Source organism: Trachurus trachurus (genome assembly GCF_905171665.1).
Source record: "Trachurus trachurus genome assembly, chromosome: 6".
NCBI classification, from domain to species: Eukaryota; Metazoa; Chordata; class Actinopteri; order Carangiformes; family Carangidae; genus Trachurus; species Trachurus trachurus.
In genome coordinates this window covers 34,615,815-34,632,085 of record NC_139897.1, presented here as the reverse complement: position 1 = coordinate 34,632,085, position 16,271 = coordinate 34,615,815, and the positions used below count along the sequence as shown (strand labels likewise).

The window sequence follows — 16,271 nt, the reverse complement described above, 5'->3', positions numbered from 1 at the left end:
ATGATGAAGACGATGAGTCGTAGGAGAACCAGCTCGTCTGCAGCGTCCGGCTTCATGTTCAGGTTCGTCTGCTTCTACTTCCTGTTTCTGTTAACGAGCTGCTTCAGTCTGAACTCGTTAGTCTCAGATCAGACCTGAGACCAGTTCTGAGACTAGAACCTCACACACAGACCGGATTTTCAGAATAAAGTTTTGATATTTGATATATTATTTAGTTTAGTTTAGTTTAGTTTTTTTATTTGCACATTATAAAACCTGTATAAACAATGGAAATAATGAAATTAAACATTGTGCAGGAGAGGTAGAAGCCAAAAAAGGCTGATAAAAATAAATACCTCCCCTATGTAAAAAAAACAACAGTGGTGGTCTTCAGAGTAGGAAGACAACACAGAAACTCACAACATAACAAAAAAAACTGAAAAGAAAGAAAAACAAGGGGAAAAAAAGACAAGTTAACATAGAAAAATGAAAAATACTGAATTAATAAAAAAAAAATAATGAAAAAGGAAAAAAAAAATTAAATTACAAATTGACAGATCCAGAAATGCTACAAATCTGAACTAAAAACTGATTTTTTCAGTTTTTTATTTTATTTTTTGATATTAAACATGAACAAAAAGTCACATTTATATTTAATTAACACAAATAATCTGAGACAAACTGACTATCTATCTATCTATCTATCTATCTATCTATCTATCTATCTATCTATCTATCTATCTATCTATCTATCTATCTAAATACAGTGCTGCTGTGACTTCAGACCAAAAGACGTCAGAAATAATGAGACAAAAAAATCTATAAAAATAAAAGAACAAAAACATCGACAATCAAAATTAATAATTGTAATGTAAAATACAATAAAATAAAATTGTCACTATAATCATTCTGCTGCTTCTCCCACTGAGAAAATCTGTGTTTCATTCTCTTTGTTTTAAAAAGTTACAACAAACTGGAATTAAAGAATTTAATAGAATAAATCATTTTTGTTTTTGTTTTTCTTAAACAGTGAAATTTAACAATGAATTTTAAATGTGAAGCTGTTTTCAGACTGATTATAACACACACACACACACACACACACACACACACACACACACACACACACACACACACACACACACACACACACACACACAGCTGGATGTGACAGATGTGATTAGAGGAGAGAGTCCACGATGTTCACCAGGACAGAGCTAATCTGGCCCAGACCGGTTCACATCTGGACCAGTAAACGACCAGTAAACATCTGGACCGGTTTGGTTCTAGCAGCCAGATGTGGAGTTCTGGTTCTTCAGGTTCTGTTTCCGTCCTGCAGTCGTCTGCCCGGTTCTCCAGAGGAGGAATCGAACCGGGTTCTAGTGAAGCCGCAGTTCCACCTGCACCTCTGGCTCGGCCTCGTCCTCCACAGCTGGATCCTGGACGTGGGACGGCCCGTTGTCATGGTAACGGGAACACGACAACCGCATCAGTTTCTGTTCGGTTACTACGACAACGGAAGTATTACTGTAGTAGGGCCACACTGAGAAAACATTTTACTGTCAGACTTTGAGAATAAAGTCATAATATTTGAACCTGTTGTTTTAGGGTGTATTCACACCTGCAGTGTTAAGCGGCGTTCACACCGGACGCGATAGACGTGAATGGAGCAGCAACTCTACATTGAAAATCAATGTAAATGGCGCAATGACACGCGATGCAGGCGGAGGCGGTGCGAATGAAGCGTCTGGAGCGGCGCGAATAAAGTTGAAAATCTTGAACTTTTCAGGCGGCATCGCACCGTGACATCCAATCAGCGCCGAGTTCAAGCTGACGACGTCACTTCTCTGTACGGTTGTTTACACTCAGACCAACATGAAGGAGAAGCTAATTGTATATGAGCTGTGTGTGGGCACCGCTGCCGTCTTCTACACAGAGTGAACAAAAAAACACACACACACACACAGTGAACCCAGACACGACGGCGGTGGTTTTCCGGTGTTTCTGAGACTTGTACAGCAAGTAGGCTACAGTGCAGCAACGGTGGTGATATCAGCCACGATCGACGTGGAAAGAGAGCAGGTTGAGACCGGTTTTCTAATTAACGGGCGGAGCGTCTAGCGCGAATGACGCGATGGAAGCGAATGATCCAAAATGACCAAGCGGTGCGAATGAAGCGTCTGGCGCGATTATATTCGCGTCTATCGCGTTCGGTGTGAACGCCGCTTTAGTGCGCACTAAATCTGGTGCGCACTAAATTTGGTCCAGTTTGGGTCGGTGTGAAAGCAAATCGCACTCTAATGCACCAAAACTAGTGCGGCCTGAGGAGGTGGTCTCGTCTCGTCTCGGTTCGGCTCCAGCCGAACTCTGGTGCACTAGTTTAGGTGTGAAAGCAACCGCACTCTGGTGCGAGCCAACTGCCAGGCGAACTCAACACGTTTGAGCTAAAAGGGCTCCCGTAGTCACTGACAACGGGTTAACGCAGCGGGGAGACCACCCGGTGCTCCGGTGCTGCGGAGCTCTGTCCCCACAAACGAAGCAGCAGCAGCAGCCGGTCGCTGCGTGTCCGCTGAGTCCGCTCAGGTCGGCGGGTCCGTCCCTCGGGTCCGCGGAGCAGCTGGTTACCGAGCAGCGGAGGTCCGTGTTTAACGTTTAACCGGGAACTAACGGGACCGAGCTGGGTGAACGCAACCGGAAACCAGCCGGAAGTACCAAACAGAGTTATTCATGCAAACAATATAGAAATAAATGACCAGAGCTACTAACAACTGGCCCTACTGGAGTCTCCATCATGAAAGTTTTATCAATCAGCGCGTCCAGATTCCAGCCGGTAGTCATGGAGACGTGACGTTCTCCAAGTTTGGTCCCGAGTGATAAAAAGCAGGTGTGAACGCAACCGCACTAACTGAAAAATGAAACAATGTATCATTTTAACATTTGGTGCGCACCAGGGTGCACACTAACAGGTGTGAATACACCCTTATGCCCTCTACACACTGTGCGATTTTAGCAGTCTTATAAGACTGTTGCATGACACACTATGCGACGTGGAATTTACAATCTTTGCTACGACAACGGGTTTGATGCGGGCAGGTTGTACGACTGTGTTTATGAATCGTAGGTGACGTCAGCATCAGCTGCGTCACCATAGTTGCGGAGAAGCCGGTAGGAGCAAAACAAACGGAAAAATGAAGAAGGCAGCCCTTGTTATTGTGGCACTTTTGTGCACAGAAAAAAACTTGATAAAGAGGAAAAAGAGGAGGAGAATGTGGTCGCGGTCGTGGCTCGGGAAGAGAGGCCAACTTGGGATGCCGGTTTTGCAGCGAGAGTTGGAGGTATGTATTATTATCTAACGTTAGCGTAGCCTATCGGACGTGTATAACGGTTACTGACATGATTTGCAAAACACAAACACATTAGCATTTAACGTTACATACGCAATGAATAGGCTACTTGAGATGGCAACATTATTTCTGAACTGAATAGTGTCTTCACAGAGAGAGCTATTAAAAGTCTGCTTGTTGTACTGTATAGACAGATGATCAAAGCAGCTTCAGGAGTTTTCTCCGCATGGATGTGGACCAATTCAACCATCTGCTCCAACTGGTGGCTCCATATATTTCCAAAAACAACACCCAACTGAGACAGGCGATCAGTGCCAGAGAGAGACTATCCATTGCACTGAGATATTTAGCAACAGGTAGGCTAATTATCACTGTTCTCATGATCACTTATCTTATTATTATTTTACACACACGCACAGAAAAATGCATGCGTAAACGCGTACACCCACTCACATACCCGCACCCACATTCACGCACTCCTTTTTTATTTATTTACTTCTCTCTAAACCCAAATCCCTGATGGGGACATTTTTGTCCTCTAGGTGGCGCACTTTCTCCACTAATTTCACACTGGAAATGGTGATCCTCTTCATATTTGGTCCAGTTGTGCATGTTTTAATATTTAATTATATATTTAATTTAATAACACACATCATATACTATGCAATGTTTCATTGTGTAGCAAAAAAAACTCCTTTAGTTATGAAAAGGGACAATTTTGTCCTCTTATTTAGGGTACTCAACCCACACACAATAGTTTTTTACAATTTATCTCTATTTGACAGGAGAGTCGTTTTCTTCACTGAGTTTCCAGTATCGTGTTGGAAGGAGCACTGTTGGTGTTCTTGTTAAGAGGACCTGTAAGGCGTTGCATCATGTACTGAAGAAGGATTACCTGAAGGTGATATATATTGTGAACCAGCTGGATTGCAACATGTCAGACATAACTCTTACATTTGTAAAACAAATAAATCACATGTAAATAAATTGATGTTACATTAATGATTCTCCTCTGTCTGTTTTGTTCTGAGTAGACACCCACTACTGAGGATGAGTGGAGAGAAGTGGCCCGTGGCTTTCAGCACAAATGGCAGTTTCCCCACTGTCTCGGTGCCATTGATGGAAAACATATTGCCATCCTTCCACCAAGCAACAGTGGGAGCACCTTCAGGAACTACAAGTCTCATTTTTCTGTAGTCCTGATGGCTGTGGTAGATGCTAATTACCGTTTTCTCTATGCCAATGTTGGTACTCAAGGCCGAGTGTCTGATGGAGGTGTTTATGCCCACTCTGACCTGAAACAGGCAATAACCAGCAACCTCCTACATATTCCGCCAGCTCAGAGTCTACCTGGCACAGATGTTGTCATGCCTTTCATGTTTGTAGCAGATGAGGCATTTCCACTAAACACACACTTAATGAAGCCATACCCCTTCAGACAACTCGACCATGAGCAGCGCATCTATAATTACAGACTGTCAAGAGCTAGACGTGTGGTAGAGAATGCCTTTGGCATACTTGCCAATAGATGGCGAGTCTTTCTTACGGCCATTCCTCTAGACCCAGAGACAGTGTCCTGCATAACCCTTGCTGCCCTGTCCCTACACAACTACCTGCGAGCACAGGCCACAGACACCTACATCCCCCCTGCTCTGGTAGACATAGAGGACGAAGACCATCACATCATCCCTGGAAGCTGGCGCCATGGCACCACCCTTCAGTCAGTGCCTGCTGGCAGAGATAGAAATCCTACCAGAACTGCAAAGGAGCAGCGTGACAGACTGAAAGACTACTTTTCCTCACCAGCAGGTTCTGTGTCTTGGCAGGAACAAATGCTGTAATGTAAAGGAAGAAGTTGCTTAAAGAAGGTTGCTATAAGTTGGTTTGACATATAATAATCCTTATCAATTTGATGCATTTACATAGATCATTAGCAATAAATGGAAATATATGAAACTGGAATACTTGAAATCTCATTTTATTGTATTTTTACACAATTTCATTTCAGGTTTGTTAAATAAGAACAAAGACACGCACATCCCAAAAAAACATGAGGCTAGGTGCAGGTCCACAAAAGGAGATACAGGTAAAGAAAGAAGAAGACCGCACACTAGTTTAGCTCCCGTGACAATTTATTGTCACACACTGAGTGGTAACGTTACCACTCGGTAAATTGTCAGGGGAGCTAAACTAGTGTGCGGTCTTCTTCTTTCTTTACCCATAGGTTTGTTAAATAAAACATTAATAATAATAATAATAATGCAGTGTAAACATGAAAAATGCAAATAACTTCTCAATGGGATCTTTGCACAGCTCCACTACTTCCTGGACTTAATGCTGCTCCTTCATTTCCTGTCTTACATTATTGGACAACCTGATCAATCCAGGTGTGTCTGACCATTGTGACTACTCAGACACACCTGGATTGATCAGGTTGTCCAATAATGTAAGACAGGAAATGAAGGAGCAGCATTAAGTCCAGGAAGTAGTGGAGCTGTGCAAAGAGCCCATTGCTCAAGAACCCTGACATAAATATAGCTTATATCAACACTACTTCAACCATACATGAACTTGACATTAACTGTGTCAAAGTGTAGTGCTTGCTTTTAAAAAAAAACAACAACTTCTTAGTAATGCTCCTCATCTTGCTGGTCTGACGAGCCAGCCAGCATTCCCATGAAGCTACCAGGTGGATGAGGAGTCGAACTGGCAGGAGGCTGGTGATACGGGTGAAAGCTTCGGTGTGGTGCAGTGGAGAATGAATGATATGTTGGTTGTTGGACTTTGGTCATACTTCTCTCCTGTGCGTCATACAAAATGCGGGAAATTGACCGCCTCGCCTGCATCTTCTCCAGAGGGTCCTGGATCTGCCGCATCTCACTCGCTACATGTCTTCCAAATATGTCGTCCGAATCGTCACTGCTGGTGGCAGAATTACTTGCCACAACTTGTCTCAGGATTTCTATCTTTTCTCGCTCCAGGCTCAACTCATCCTTCGCCCCTGTCTTGCTGCTCCTTTGCCTGCTCCTTGCCCGTTGAGTGGGTGTGGGTGAAGAGGAACGGGACACTGGTTGGGATATGGTCTTGTCTATAGATAGTGACGACAAGTCTTCTGGGTGATCGTTGTCTTGTTGGAGGTCTTGTTCACCACTGCTCTCAGTCATGTCAGACACTGACAGTTGATCTGCCTGAATGATGGGCAAAACATAGTGTGATTTTTAAAGAGTTATGGCAGTGTTTTTATGTATCTTTTCAGTCACCAACAAGACATAACAGTCCACAAGGGATTAAAATTAATAAACTCATTTACAGTTGAGGACATAGTTATTAAAATTTCACTTTTAAAAAAATATTTCCCAAGTGCTGTTAAACAGAGCAAAGTTTTTTTTTTGTTGAAAACTAAAACAAATGACTGTTAACCAGCAAACTGTACTGTAACTGTAGGCCTAGATGCTAAATGGACAGCATGTAAACAACACACCCCTCTCACATTAGGTAATATGATAATTACACCAAGCAATAGTCCAGCTATTTACTTTGATGATGAAGAAATGCAAAGTGGGAATGTGAAATTTACACGTGCCAACATACCTCCAAAGTGCTTAACGCCTGGCGTGGCAAGACATGGCATTTAAGGAATGCCAGGTGTTTCAATATCCATTTTTGTCTTGTCGTGACATCCTTTGCCCCACTCCCACTCGGCTTTGGGTGGAGGAGCTTACCGTACTGGGTACGGAGGGAAGCCGCCCTGGTTACAACTTCTCCAACTGTGAAACATAACATTAAGATAAGATTAGATAAGACGTCCAAAGTTCCACACAAATAACAAACAAAACAACAAAAGCACAACATCCACAGAAAGCACACTGAGGGTCACATCTCTTCAATTAAGTGATCACTTTGTGTTGTATTTACCTTGTTTGGAATCATTTTCTGTGTCTAATTTTGTTATACAGTAGTTATTTTGTTTTTCTTCTACATTGACGCAGGCCGTGTAGCTGTATAGCTGTTGCATGAATTTGTTTGTTGGAGGGTTAGGGGTTACTGATACTATATGGGCACTACTGTGTGTGTGTGTGTGTGTGTGTGTGTGTGTGTGTGTGTGTGTGTGTGTGTGCGTGTGTGTGTGTGTGTGTGCGCGCGCTAGCTGCTAGCTAGCTGTTAGCTTGCTCACCTGGGAGTTGTAGTTCCTCCGCAATGGCTTTCCAAGCTGCGTCCTTTTTGACCCGGTCGTGGTAGCAGCTGGCCGACACATCAAAGAGGCACGGCTGCTGCTGCCAGAGCTCAACGAGTAGTTCTTCCTTTCTCGAGTTCCACATCTTTTGTTTTTGTTTTTGTTTACCGGCGTCCATAGTGAGTAACCGTTTCTTTTCTTCTTCTTCGTTTATTTGGGTTTCGCGGCGGTTGGTCGGTGTCGAGTGCGTCATTTCCTGCTGCATTTTTATTGGCTGATTAGTAGAGTCACACACACAGCTGTTACACTGTGACACTGTGACACTCAGCTGCTATTTTACTCTAAAATCAGTGCTCGTCCCTGTCACCTGCGCCACCTGATAGACGTCCATCAGCTGATTAGTAGACGTAGGTCGTAGCAGTTTTCTGACACTGTCAGAATTTAATCGCAGGTCGTCTTTGGTCGCAAGACGCTGACAACGGCCGTCGTAGAGCCTGTCTCACTGTGCGACGTAAGACGGCCGATTTAGAGCTACGACCAAAGATTTCGCCACGATTCTCCTACGATCCGCCGTCTTTCGTCTGCGACGGCCGAAATCGTACAGTGTGTACAGGGCATAAGAGGAAGAAATTTGATATAATGAGGCCGTGGAGCGTTTGGTGAAGTTGTACTTCAGTGTCGTAAAATTCAGATTTTTCTTGTAATGTTATGACTTTTTTCTAGGAGGGTAAAATTATGACTTTTTTCTCATAATATGATGACATTATTCTTGTAATGTTATGACTTTTTTCCACATAATATTACGATAATATTATGACTTTTCCCCTCGTAAAATTATGACTTTTTCTCATAAAGATTGTCTTTTTTCTTGTAATATTATGACTTTTTTCTTGTAAAATTATGACTTTTTCGCAAAATGTTATGACTTTTTTCTGCGTATTATTATCACTTTATTCTTGTGATTTCTTTTTCTTAACTTTTTTCTTGTATAAATTCTAACTTTTTTGTTGTAAAATTATGACTTTTTTGTCGTAAAATTACGACTCATTGTTGTAAAATAATGACTTTATTCTTCCCTTCGTAAAATTATGAATTTTTTCTCATAAAATCTGACTTTTTTCTTATATAATGACTTTTTTCTCGTAAAATTTCGACTTTTTCTTGTAATGTTATGACTTTTCTCCTGCATAATATTATGACTTTATTCTCATAATATAATTACTTTAAAATCATGACTTATTGTAGTAAAATTATGACATTATTCTTGTAATATTATTACTTTATTCTCGTATAATTCTGACCTTTTTTTTTCTCCCGTAATCTTATGACTTTATTCTCCTTATATTATGACGTTTCCTCGTAAAAGTATGACTTTCCTTGTAAAATTATGACTTTTCTCATAACATAATGACTTTATTCTCAAAGTCTGTGAATTTTTTTTTCTCTCAATGTGTCCCTAATACTCTGTCGTGGTCTACAGATCATATTGAAGTAGTTTTTTGTTTCCTTGATGTTTGAACTTCCTGTGTTTTCCTCCGGCTGCAGCTCCTCGTCCCCTCCGACCTGTTTCCTCTGAACCGGCCCGGAGCGGCGGATTGTCTCCACTTCCTGTACAACGTCACGGCGCCGCTCGTCCTGCTCCAGGTGCTGGAGCGCAGCCCCAGGACCCCGCCCCCCGTCGCCGTGCGCCTCGGCCTCGTCTCCATCGTCATGGCGACCGGCTTCCACCTGGTGGCGGACTCGGTGGCCCGGCGGCTGCTGCTGATTGGCTACGAGCTGCACCTGTCCGTCAGGGAGAACGAGGTCATGAGGAAGCTGGAGCCGCCGGCCCTGGTGGGATCACACACACACACACACACACACACACACACACACACACACACACACACACACACACACACACACACACACACACACACACACACACAAGGATTTATGATGTCATATATGATGTCACAACTGAAGGTCGACTTGTTCTGAGGCCAATTAATCAATCATTAATTGATTGATTCGGTCAAATCGAAGTAGAAACTGTCTCCTTTAAAGGGATAGTTCACCCAAAATTCAAATTTCACTCATTAATATCTCCTCCCCCTCATGTGGACTAAGGGCTGGGAGAAGTTTCAGAGTCCTCCGTGGCTTCTCTGAGTTACAGCGGGGTCTCGGCGTAGCAGTGCATGTCCATATAACGGTTGCAAATGGATACCAACTGTCTTCGTAACAAAAAGACACACCAAAAAACATCCAAATACCTCCATGCTGCTCGTATGTAATGTCCCTCTTGTATTGAAGCCCCGACGCGAGATTTGCACTGACACAGGAAGAGCAGTGAACTGAGACACTGGGAGCTTCCGTTACAAACAAGCTTAAAATATAGACTTATTTAATTTTTTTCGGAACAATTTCTCATGTCGGGGCTTCAATACAAGACGGACATTACAGACGAGCAGTATGGAGGTATTTGGATGTTTTTTTGGTGTGTCTTTTTGGACGAAGAAAGTCCACATGAGGGGCAGGAGATAATGAGTGAAATTTGAATTTTGGGTGAACTATCCCTTTAATAATTGATTCAGTCAAATTGAAGTAGAAACTTCTCCTTTAAGTTTTAGTTTTAGTTCTTGTTGTAGTTGTTGGTTGTTTCAGACGGTGTGTGTGTGTGTGTGTGTGTGTGTGTGTGTGTGTGTGTGTGTGTGTGTGTTTCGTCTCTAATGTGATCTGGGATTTTATTCCTCATCCAATATCGGAGCGAATGTTGTCTGGAAGCATCCGCAGCCGAGAGGGAAACGAACGAGACAGAAACATTAAATCAACAGCATCCAGATGTTGTTTCATTTCACAGGTCGACGCCTTCGAGCTCCTCTTCTACTACGACCACACTCTGGGCCATCTGATGTGGTAAGGCGGGGTTTCCATGGTAACAAATGTTGAATATTAAAATCTAATTTATCAGAAATGTACATATTTTATAATAACTGATTGATTTGGGTTTGTTTTTTTTAACCAGAAATGAAGAATCTGTTGATTTAAAGGTTCATAAACACTCAGAGAAACAAGATCCTGATGGTGTTTATCCAGGTGGTGAGGGGGCGGGGCTTAGTTGTGACATCACAAAGTGACAGGAAGTCCTGACGGCTGGTTTTTAAAGGCTCAGTTTCTGAATACAGGCTGTGTGCATTTCTCTGTGGACTGAGACTTTGATACTTTCACAGTATTAATATAGAACCTAGAGCTGCTTTATAATCACACTACACATGGACATCTACCTTTATACTGTATGGAGCTTTGATACAAACATCTACCTTTATACTGTATGGAGCTTTAACACAAACATCTACCTTTATACTGTATGGAGCTTTAACACAAACATCTACCTTTATACTGTATGGAGCTTTAACACAAACATCTACCTTTATACTGTATGGAGCTTTAACACAAACATCTACCTTTATACTGTATGGAGCTTTAACACAAACATCTACCTTTATTTTGAAGGAACTTCAATAGAAACATCTATAAACAGACCTGGAGTCAGTTTATCTCCAGAACAAACTCACTTGTCTTTATAACATAATATTTATAACTTTGATAAATTGAACCAAATATTTTGAAATAGTTCATTTCTTGGTCTAAAGATGAAGAGCTGCTCCTCCAGGACTCGGTCTGATCCAGAACCAGAACCCTGAACGCATCTGGCTCAGACTTAAAGGGATAGTATCATTTTTTTAAAAGTGGGGTTGTATGATCTCCAAATAGCCCCTAAGTACTTTAATTGCAGTAGAAGACTCTCTGCACTCCTCCCGTTAGCAACGCCAGCCCATAATAGCTCTGCCCAGAGATTTACAACATACAGTGTTGTGAACAGACCCAAAGAAACGGCCTATTTTCACGGCCTAAAAGAGGTTTTACCTGAAAAAAAATACACAGTTCCATTGTTCACTATAATATAATTTTTTCCAGCCCTTCAAAGTGCAGGAAAACACACAGTTTTTATTTGGACCGAACCAACTCACGTATCCCTCCGCCCAGGGTTAGCGCCCGCCGATCAGCAGTTGGTTCGGTCCAAATAAAAACTGTGTTTTTCCTGCACTTTGAAGGGCTGGAAAAAATTATATTATAGTGAACAATGGAACTGTGTATTTTTTTTCAGGTATAACCTCTTTTAGGCCGTGAAAATAGGCCGTTTCTTTGGGTCTGTTCACAACACTGTATGTTGTAAATCTCTGGGCAGGGCTATTATGGGCTGGCGTTGCTAACGGGAGGAGTGCAGAGAGTCTTCTACTGCAATTAAAGTACTTAGGGGCTATTTGGAGATCATACAACCCCACTTTAAAAAAATGCTACTATCCCTTTAAATGTGAATCAGACTCATCTTCAGCAGCTTCTTCTCTTCTTCTCCTCTCCTCCAGGTTTGTTCCCTTCTTCCTGGTCCTCCTGCTCTTCTTCAGTGGTAGTTTCTGCAGCAGCAGTGAGGAGGTGCGGTTGCCCTCGGCAGCGTGGCTGCTGCTGGCGCCCAACAGCGCCTACTACTGGTCAGTGTAATAGTTACCTACAGGTATATATGACTGATGGAGCGTTCAGGTCAGAGTCTAGTCACTGTGGATGTACGGAGCGGAGCGGCCATCTTGGATCTTGAGCTGACAGTTTCTGAGGTTCAGACCTGATGTCTGTGATGCTGAGAGAAACAACAGGAGCAGATGGAGCTCATCTTCAACTCTTTCTCCCCTCCTCCCTCTTCTCTTCTTCACCCCTCCTCCTTTCACTGTTCCTCCCCTTCTCCCTCTCCCTCCTCCTCTTCCCTTCTTCCCCTCTTCTTTCTCCCTTCCTCCTCCTTCCCCTTCTACTCCTCCTCCCCTTCTCTTCCTCCTCCCTTTCCTCTTCTTCTTCCTCCTCCTCTCCCACTCTTTCTCCCCCTTCTCCCTCTCCCCTTCTTCCTCTCCCTCCTCCTCTTCCCTTCTTCCCCTCTTCTTCCTCCCCTCCTCCTCAGCCTCCCCCTTCTACTCCTCCTCCTCTTCTTCCCCTTCTCTTCCTCTTTGTTCTTCCCTTCCTCCTATTTCACTCTTTCTCCCCATCCTCTTCCTTCTCTTCTTCCCCTTTTCTTCCTCCTCATTCCCATCTCTCTCACTTCCTCTTGTATACTCTTCCCCCTCCTTCTCTACCACTCCCCCCTCCCCTTTTCTTCCTCCACCGCCTCTTCCTCCTCCTCTCTCACCCTCCCCCTCCCCCTCCTTCTCCTCCCCCCCTCTCTCCTCCTCCTCATCCTCCTCTTCCTCCTCCTCCACCACACAGAGCTTTGTTATTGTTACTTCCTGGTTCCTGGTGTTTTTATAGTGTAACAGTAAAAGGTGACTCAGCAGCAGCAACAGGTGAGTCAGCGTCATGTGACTCAGCAGGTGGTGAACAGGTGAGGAGTGACACAAACAACAGCTCAACAAAAACTTTATTGATCCTGGAGGAGCGACAGTGAACACGAGCTGTGAGCAACAACCTTACACTGCAAAAACTCAAAATCTTTCCAAGAATATTTGTCTTATTTCTTGTCAAAATGTCTCATTTCTAGTCAAAACAAAACTCTTTCCACTTAAAATAAGACTCATCACCTAAAAATGTACTTGTTTTAGATCATTTCACTTGTTTCAAACTGATTTTCACTTGAAATAAGTAGAAAAATCTGCCAGTGAAAGCAAGTTTTTGGTGCTTGTAATAAGAACTTGCTCCACTATCAGATTTTTCTACTTATTTCAAGTGAAAATCTGCTTGAAAGAAGTAAAAAGTGTCTAAAAATAAGTTACTTTTTCTTATTTTAAGTAGAATGAGATTTGTTTTGACTAGAAATGACATTTTGAGTAGAAATAAGACAAATATTCTTGGTAAGATATTTGAGTTTTTGCAGTGTAAAGTTAACTGTGACTGTACTCATGGTGTCTGGTTCTACACACACACACACACACACACACACACACACACTGAAACTGTAACTAGTGTGTGACACCTGAGTGAGTGTGTAGTAATAATTGATCAGTTTCACTTCTCAGGTTGTTGCTGACTGGAGCACTCACAGATTAAAGTGCTCGTGAGTTTTGACTCTTTAAATAAAAACTACGACTCAGCTGTAAAAAAAAAAAAAAAAATCTGCTGAATCACTCTCACATGTTTCTTTTCCTCCATGATTTTCTATTTATTTCAGTTCACAATGTTTTTAAATTTCACACAAGGTGCACTCAGAGATTGTGGAAACTGCTGCAGAAATTGTTTGGTGATGTGTTCAAGGAACCCTGGAGAGTCGGACAAACTCATTTTATACCACAGCAAACAAAATGAAAAGTAAATGACAAAACAAATGTTCAGTTTAAGCAAAAAATAAATTGAACTCCCTTATTTATAATAACTAATAATCATGATAATTGTTGGATTATTTGGTAACGCTTTCATTTACAGCCCGTTAATTATGTAACAATGTCGAAAAATAGCCTTGAAATTACGTGACAATGTAAATAATTAGTCTAGAAATAACAATTAATTACGTATTAACGTCAAGAAATAGTCTAGAAATTACAATTAATTACATGATAACGTCAAGAAATAGTCTAGAAATAACAATTTATTACGTGATAATGTAAAGAAATAGCCTAGAAATAACAATAAATTATGTAACAATGTCAAGAATAGCCTTGAATTAACAATTAATTACACAATAATGTCAAGAAATAGCCTTGAAATAACAGTAGATTTCATAGTAAATTAAAGGGTTACCGATACTTATATTATAATTTATATTATTCTGTTGTTATTAAGAATAATATTTTATTAATTATCTGTTGAATCAGCGGTAGGCCTACAAAATGTTTCGCTGACTGAACATCTTGGTTATTTAAGGTGAATTAACAGGTTGTCGTGTCGTGTTGTGATGTCATAACGAGCTGATGACGTCATCGCTGTGTTTCCCACGGCAACAGGTACCTGATCGCCGAGGGCCAGACCTTCATCCTCTTCACCTTCACCTTCTTCGCCATGGCCGCCACGGTGATGCACCAGAGGAGGCGGGGCCTGGTTCCCGACGGCAACGGCCTCTTCATGCTCTACAGGTAAACTACAGTCTCCATGGCAACAGCAGCATCTACGTTTAGTCTGAGAGGTGAAGAACGAGACGAGGGAACGAGGCTCCTCCTCCTCCTCCATCTTCTCTTCTTCCTGCTCTTCCTCTCTTTCTCCCCTCTTCCTCCTCCCTCTCCTCTTCTTCCTTCTCCTCTTCTTCCGTCCTCCTCCCTCTCCTCCTCTTCCTTCTCCTCCTCCCTCTCCTCCTCTTCCTCCTCCTCTTCCTCCTCCTCTTCCTTCTTCTTTTCTTCCTCCTCTTCCCTTCTTCCTCTCTTCTTCCTCCCCTTTGTCTTCCTCCCCCTCCTCTTCCTCCTCCTCCTCTTCCTTCTCCTCTTCTTCCGTCCTCCTCCTTTCTCCTCCTCCTCCCCTACCAATCTTCCTCCCCCTCCCCGTCCTTCTCCTCTTCCTCCTCCTCTTCCTCCTCTTCCCCTATTATTCATCCCCTCTTACTCGTCTCCCCCTCTTCCACTTTCTCTTCCACTCTTCCTTCTCCCCTCTCTTCTTCTTCCTCCTTTCTCCTCCTCCTCCCCTACCAATCTTCCTCCCCCTCCCCGTCCTTCTCCTCTTCTTCCTCTTCTTCCCCTATTATTCATTCCTTCTTCCTCCTCCCTCTCCTCTTCTTCCCCTATTATTCATCCCCTCTTCCTCCTCCTCTTCCACTCTTCCTCCCCTCCTCTTCCCCTATTATTCATTCCTTCTTCCTCCTCTCCCCCTCTTCCACTTTCTCTTCCACTCTTCCTTCTCCTCTTCTTCCTCCCTCCTCCTCCTCTTCTTCCTCCTCCCTCTCCTCCTCTTCCTTCTCATCTTTCTCCTCCTCTTCCTTCTCCTCTTCCTCCTCCCTCTCCTCCTCCTCTTCCACTCTTCCTTCCACTCTAACTCCCCCCATTTCCTCCTCTTCCTTCTCCTCTTATTCCTCCTCTTCCCCTATTATTCATCCCCTCCTCCTCCTCTCCCCCTCTTCCCCTTTGTCTTCCTCCTCCTTCTCCCCTTCTTCCTCTCTCCTCCCCCTCCTCCTCTTCCTTCTCCTCTTCTTCCCCCTCTCCCCCTATTATTCATCCCCTCCTCTCTTCTTCCTCCCCCATCTTCCACTCTTCCTTCTCCCCCTCCTCTTCTTCCTCCTCCTTCTCCTCCCCCTCCCCCTCCTTTTCTTCCTGTAACAGCAGCATGTTTTGCCCAATAACTTTTTCTGTATATGTCTATCTTTATCTTTATTCTATTCTATTTTATTTTATTCTTTTTATATGAATCCTAAAGTGCATGCTTATATGTCCAGAAATAGCCTAGAAATAACATTTAATTATACGATAATGTCGAGAAATAGCCTTGAAAATGTTATGTTTATATGTATTTTTTGCACTAGACTAGAATATTTTAATTTATTCTATTTTATTTTATCTTATTTTATTGTTACCTTTAAACTGACCTTTCCTGCTCTGGGCAGTAAAATAATTTCTGTTGTCCCTCTGTGTCTCTGCAGCTTCTCTGTAGCTCTGCTGCTGCTGCTGGTCTGGGTCGTGTGTCTGTGGGACGACGGTGTCCTGAGGAGGAAACACCCCGGACTCATCTACGTCCCTCAGCCCCGCGCCGTCTACACGCTCCACATCCGCCGCCGCCAGCTCACACACACCTGACCTCGCTCTGAATTCACAATCCTCATTTACACGATCGGCCTTTTCATGGAC

At 42.9% G+C, this 16,271-nt stretch overlaps 1 protein-coding gene across 1 annotated transcript; it reads left to right on the top strand.

Annotated features, from left to right (window-relative positions):
• Window positions 1–16,220, top strand: cln6b (CLN6 transmembrane ER protein b; the record flags this gene model as incomplete). The annotated part of the gene is made up of 8 exons (XM_083974435.1): window positions 1–62; window positions 1,319–1,445; window positions 9,043–9,330; window positions 10,337–10,392; window positions 11,904–12,026; window positions 14,451–14,579; window positions 14,622–14,629; window positions 16,078–16,220. 8 exons carry the CDS (start codon window positions 1–3, stop codon window positions 16,218–16,220), a joined length of 936 nt encoding a protein of 311 aa, XP_083830561.1.
• Window positions 16,221–16,271: the final 51 nt, after the last annotated feature.